This window comes from Triticum dicoccoides, chromosome 5A (genome assembly GCF_002162155.2).
Source record: "Triticum dicoccoides isolate Atlit2015 ecotype Zavitan chromosome 5A, WEW_v2.0, whole genome shotgun sequence".
Classification (NCBI taxonomy): domain Eukaryota; kingdom Viridiplantae; phylum Streptophyta; class Magnoliopsida; order Poales; family Poaceae; genus Triticum; species Triticum dicoccoides.
This window is the reverse complement of record NC_041388.1, coordinates 708,843,062-708,849,774: the sequence shown is the minus strand read 5'-3', so window position 1 is coordinate 708,849,774 and position 6,713 is coordinate 708,843,062. Positions and strand designations below refer to the sequence as shown.

At 46.4% G+C, this 6,713-nt stretch overlaps 1 protein-coding gene across 1 annotated transcript in view; it reads left to right on the top strand.

Annotated features, from left to right (window-relative positions):
• Positions 1 to 534: 534 nt before the first annotated feature.
• Positions 535 to 6,713, top strand: part of LOC119298572 (peroxidase 2-like) — a 13,973-nt gene continuing 7,794 nt past the window's right edge. The window contains exons 1-3 of the mRNA XM_037575924.1: positions 535 to 738; positions 830 to 1,006; positions 1,112 to 1,372. Of these exons, the coding sequence (XP_037431821.1) occupies positions 535 to 738; positions 830 to 1,006; positions 1,112 to 1,372 (642 nt within the window). The remainder of the gene's footprint in view (positions 739 to 829; positions 1,007 to 1,111; positions 1,373 to 6,713) is intronic.

Sequence of the window (6,713 nt, the reverse complement as noted above, 5' to 3'; positions counted from 1 at the left end):
GGTCTAATATGACCGTGCGCTGTGTGCATGATATACACACCCGTGCACGCACGTACAATGTTATGCAACACTTGGTCAAATAATAATATAGGGAAGTTTTTATTTTTTTTGAAATAATAATATGGAGAAGTTGACTTGGAACAAAGCTATACCTCAAAATAATGTGGAATATTTTTCCCCACAAAAAGAGAAAAGAAAATGACTATATAGTTTCTGAATTTCGTTGACTTGAGTACCATCTATGCATGATACATCGATCCGTGCACGTACTTAGCAAAACATGTCTACTTGCTAGTAATATCCAAATTAATTAACTCCCCGCAAAACATGTCTACTCTAATTAATTTGCCTCTATGCAAAATACATCCGTGCACGATGTAGATCAAATAGCTAGCGCCTAGCAGTAGATGGAACGCCACAAAAATCCTAGGAATAGCTATATATATCTGCATGAAATGCAAGCCATTACATCCGCATCCACCACAAAAGTAAGTAGCTCTCCGGCCTATAGCGGCCAACAGGCAGGTAGTTGTGATGGCGTCTTCATCTCTGTCAGTGGTGCTGCTCCTTCTGTGCCTGGCCGCGGCGGCGTCGGCGGAGATGTCCCCGAGGTTCTACGACGCGTCGTGCCCCGGGGCGCTGGCCACCATCAAGAGCGGCGTAGCGGCCGCCGTGAGCAGCGACCCCCGCATGGCCGCGTCGCTGCTCCGGCTGCACTTCCATGACTGCTTTGTCCAAGCAAGTCCTTCACACACTATTTGTTATTGTTTGGATCGGTTTCATTTGCTGAACACCAGCGGTTAACTCGTGCCTGGCTTCGTACATGCAGGGCTGCGACGCGTCCGTTCTGCTGGCTGGCAACGAGCGGAACGCGTTCGGGAACGTGGGATCGCTGCGAGGCTTCGACGTCATCGACCAAATCAAGTCGAATGTGGAGCAGGCGTGCAAGCGCACCGTCTCCTGCGCCGACATCCTCGCCGTCGCCGCTCGCGATTCCGTAGTCGCGGTAAGAACTAACATGATCTTTCAACCCCTTTTTAATTAATAATCTGTTTGCATGCGTGTCACGTTTTTGAACTGAGGTTAGTACTCATCGGCTTTACTTGTGTAGGTAGGAGGGCCGTCATGGACAGTCTCTCTGGGGAGGAGGGACTCCGACACGGCTAGTGAGACACTGGCCAACCGTAACCTGCCTGCCCCATCACTTAGCGTCACCGACCTCATCACCCGCTTCGCCGCCAAGGGGCTCAACCACACCGATATGGTCGCCCTCTCTGGTGCGCACATCATAGGGCGGGTGCAGTGCAAGAACTTCAGGACCAGGCTCTACAGCGAGGAGAACATTGGCCCGGCCTTGGCGACGTCGCGCAAGGCCACCACTAATAGAAAACAGGGCTTTGGTTCAGGCCGGGTCAGCCCATTAGTCCTGGTTCAGTCCAGAACCGGGACCAATGTGGGCATTGGTCCCGGTTCGTGAGCCCAGGGGGCCGGCCGAGCCACGTGGGCCATTGGTCCCGGTTCATCTGGACCTTTTGGTCCTGGTTGGTGGGATGAACCGGGACCAATGGGCTTCGCTCCTGGCCCACCACCATTGGTCCCGGTTGGTGGCTTGAACCGGGACGAAAGGCTCCCCTTTAGTTCCGGCTCATGTCACCGACCGGGACCAATGAGGTGCCTATATATACCCCTCGCTCGCGAGCAGAGCACCCCAGTGCTCTGTTTTTCTCTGGCCGAGGGGGAGAGGGCTTTGTGGTACTCTAGCTCACCTCCTATGCACATGAGGTGTTTGATGGAATGCCCGAGCCACACTACTTAAGCTTTCTCCTCTCGAAGCTCGACCTCCAAGCTCCATTTTCCTCGAGATTTGTCTAGATTTAGCGGTCCGTCACGCCCCGTCCCTGTCTTCACCGCCGTCGATCACCCGCGCCGATCTTATCACCGACACCATCGTGGTGAGCCTATTGTTCTTATCTTCTTTCTGAAAGGAAAAATATTCTTACTTGTATGTTTAGATTGATACTTGTATCATTTTCTCACATTTATTATTGCATCTTATATAGTGCGATGGTTTTGGTATCTGCCCCCGTCAGCCCTCGTCCTCTCTATGATTCCGATGTGGTATGTATATTATCTTTATAACTATTGGTTCATTTATTGTTTATGAAAATTATGCCGACCAACGTGACATAGATTTTATTTATCTAGGATGTATGTGAATCGGAAATGCCAACCGACCCTATTGTCGAGAGGTTAAATTTAGTTGAAGAAGAAAACAATTTGTTGAAGGAAAAAATAAAAAAAATTGAGGAGGAGAAGATGATATTGGAGTTGCATGTTGCGGACGTCGTCGATGATCACAAGATCAAGATGGATGCAATGCGCTTGAAGATTAGAAAGATTAAAAAATATGCCATTCATACCGAGGCTTGGTATCATTATGTCGTTGGATCAATTGTTACCTTGGTTGCGATTATGATCGCATTTGTTTTTGCATTGAAATATTTTACATAGTTTTAATGTATGGTTTAATTAATTAGATGCTCTGGAGAGCTATATGTTGTTAGATGAGAACTATGTATGCACTTTGGTTTTAATGTGATGATGAACTTCTATTACTTTGGACACTTAATTATATATAATGCACGCAGATGAACCGGCAATGGATGTACGGTGACAGACACACCCGCGAGTACATTAAGGGCGTGCATCAGTTTCTCGATGCGGCTGAGGCAAACAAGCAGAATGGTTTTATGTGTTGTCCATGCACTGAATGTGGGAATACGAGGTCTTACTCTAACCGGAAAATCCTTCACTCCCACCTGCTTTACAAGGGTTTCATGCCACACTATAATGTTTGGACGAGGCACGGAGAAATAGGGGTTATGATGGAAGACGGCGAAGAAGAAGACTACGATGACAACTATGTGCCCCCTGAATACGGTGATGCTGCAACGGGGGGAGCTGGTGAAGATCAAGAGGAACCAGACGATGTGCCCAATGATGCTGCAACGGGTGAAGCTGCTGAAGTTTAAGAGGAACCAGACGATGTGCCCGATGATGATGATCTCCGTCGGGTCATTGTCGATGCAAGGACGCAATGCATTAGTCAAAAGGAGAAGCTGAAGTTCGATCGCATGTTAGAGGATCACAAAAAAGGGTTATACCCCAATTGCGAAGATGGCAACACAAAGCTCGGTACCGTACTGAAATTGCTGCAGTGGAAGGCAGAGAATGTTGTGGCTGACAAAGGATTTGAGAAGCTACTGAAAATATTGAAGAAGAAGCTTCCAAAGGATAACGAATTGCCCGACAGTACATACGCAACAAAGAAGGTCGTATGCCCTCTAGGATTGGAGGTGGAGAAGATACATGCATGCCCTAATGACTGCATGCTCTACCGCGGTGCATACAAGGATCTGAACGCATGCCCGGTATGCGGTGCATTGCGGTATAAGATCAGACAAGATGACCCTGGTGATGTTGACGGCGAGCCCCCCAGGAAGAGAGTTCCTACAAAGGTGATGTGGTATGCTCCTATAATACCACAGTTGAAACGTCTGTTCAAAAACGAAGAGCATGCCAAGTTGATGCGATGGCACAGTGAGAACCCAAAGAAAGATGGGAAGTTGAGAGCACCCGCTAACGGGTCACAGTGGAGAAAAATCAAGAGAAAGTACTGGGATGAGTTTGCAAAGGACCCAAGGAATGTATGGTTTGCTTTAAGCGCGGATGGCATTAATCCTTTCGGGGAGCAGAGCAGCAATCACAACACCTGGCCCGTGACTCTATGTATGTATAACCTTCCTCCTTGGATGTGCATGAAGCGGAAGTTCATTATGATGCCAGTTCTCATCCAAGGCCCTAAGCAATCCGGCAACGAAATTGATGTGTACCAAAGGCCATTAGTTGAAGAACTTTTACAGCTGTGGAATGAAAATGGTGTACGTACGTGGGATGAGCACAGACAGGAGGAATTTATCCTTAAGGCGTTGCTGTTCGTGACATCAACGATTGGCCCGCTCTCAGTAACCTTTCAGGACAGACAAACAAAGGATACCACGCATGCACGCACTGTTTAGATGACATTGAAAGTATATACCTGGACAAATGCAGGAAGAATGTGTACCTGGGCCATCATCGATTTCTTCCGACCAACCATCAATGTCGAAAGAAAGGCAAGCATTTCAAAGGCGAGGCAGATCACCGGAAGAAGCCCGCCATGCGCACCGGTGATCACGTGCTTGCTATGGTCAATGATTTACACTACGTAATCTTTGGAAAGGGTCCCGGTGAACTAGCTGTTCCGAATGACGCTGAGGGACGCACCCATGTGGAAGAAGAAATCTATATTTTGGGACCTACCCTACTGGAAAGACCTAGAGGTCCGCTCCTCAATCGACGTGATGCACATGAGGAAGAACCTTTGCGTGAACCTGCTAGGCTTCTTGGGCGTGTATGGGAAGACAAAAGATACACCTGAGGCACGGGAGGACCTCCAACGTTTGCACGAAAAAGACGGCATGCCTCCGAAGCAGTATAAAGGTCCTGCCAACTACGCTCTTACGAAAGAAGAGAAAGAAATCTTCTTTGAATGCCTGCTCAGTATGAAGGTCACGACTGGCTTCTCGTCGAATATAAAGGGAATAATAAATATGCCAGAGAAAAAGTTTCAGAACCTAAAGTCTCATGACTGTCACGTGATTATGACGCAACTGCTTCCGATTGCATTGAGGGGGCTTCTACCGGAAAACATCCGATTAGACATTGTGAAGCTATGTGCATTCCTCAATGCAGTCTCTCAGAAGGTGATCGATCCAGAAATTGTACCAAGGCTAAGGAGTGATGTGGCGCAATGTCTTGTCAGTTTCGAGCTAGTGTTCCCACCATCCTTCTTCAATATCATGACGCACGTCCTAGTCATCTAGTCGACGAGATTGTCATCCTGTGGCCCGTATTTCTACACAATATGTTCCCCTTTGAGAGGTTCATGGGAGTCCTAAAGAAATATGTCCGTAATCGTGCTAGGCCAGAAGGAAGCATCTCCATGGGCCATCAAACAGAGGATGTTATCGGGTTTTGTGTTGACTTCATTCCTGGCCTTAACAAGATAGGTCTCCCTAAATCGCGGTATGAGGGGAGACTGACTGGAAAAGGCACTCTTGGAAGAGACTCAATAATATGCAGGGACGGATATTCTTGGTCTCAAGCACACTACACAGTTCTACAGAACTCTACCTTGGTGACCCCGTATGTCGATGAACACAAGAACAGTCTGCGCTCCAAACACCCAGAGCAGTGCGACGACTGGATTACATGTGAACACATCAGGACGTTCAGCAGTTGGTTGGAAACACGTCTTAGAGGTGACAATACTGTTTGTGATGAGTTGTACTTGTTGTCCAGGGGACCATCTTTGACTGTATTGACTTACAAAGGATACGAGATAAATGGGAATACATTTTACACGATCGCCCAAGATCAAAAGAGCACCAACCAAAACTGCGGTGTCCGCTTTGATGCAGCAACCGAGAGCGGAAAGGATACATATTATGGTTACATAGTGGACATATGGGAACTTGACTAGGGACTTGATTTAAGGTCCCTTTGTTTAAGTGCAAATGGGTCAATCTGTTAGGCGGCGGGGTACAGGTAGACCCACAGTACGGAATGACAACAGTGGATCTGAAAAATCTTGGGTACACTGACGAACCGTTCGTCCTAGCCAATGATGTGGCACAGGTTATCTATGTGAAGGACATGTCTACCAAACCGAGAAAAAGAAAAGATAAGGAAGCGAATACATCATACGATGAGCCAAAGCGCCACATAGTTCTTTTAGGAAAAAGGGACATGCTGGGAGTGGACGGCAAGACAGACATGTCTGAAGATTATGAAAAATTTCATGAAATTCCTCCCTTCAATGTCAAGGCTGACCCAAGCATCCTGATAAACAATGAAGATTATCCATGGTTACGGCGCAATAAGCAAATGACACAAGCGAAGAAAAAGTGAAGACTTTCTCCCGCAACTTGTAACACACGAACATGCTACCATTGTCCGTTTTGTACATGCACATGCTATGTGGGTGAAATTATGATACCATCCCAACTTTCAACTTTTTCAGAGTTCATTTGAAATGCTTTCATGTCTTATGGTTCGGCCTTCGTAATACCATGACCATTAGTCCCTGGCCCATGCCAACTTTCAACTTTCTAAAACTAATGGCACTAACAGAAAGTTTATAATTTTGCTCCTCGCCCCTGGCCCATGACCATTAGTCCCGGTTTGTGCCACAAACTGGGACTAAAGGGTTGGTCCTCGTTGCGGGCCGAGTTTAGTCCCACCTCGCCAACCGAAGGGGGCTCACACCGGTTTATAAGCCCTTCCCTCTCTGCCTTGTTGAGCTCCTCTCAAAGTGAAAATAGATGCCCTAATAGAGAAAAGTTTACCCTAAATTCATAGTGAATTTCTCTTAAATTCATAGAAATTTACTAGGAATTTAGGTTGAATTTTCTCTATAAGCGCATCTATTCTCATTTTTTTAGTAAGTTAATCACAAACTTGTGATTCAAACAATTTTCAAAGAATTCAAATTTTAACTATTCAAATTTGAAAACTAATGGCACTAACAGAAAGTTTATAATTTTTCTAAAACTAATGGCACTAACAGAAAGTTTATAATTTTGCTAACCTAAAAGCAAACAGAATTAAAA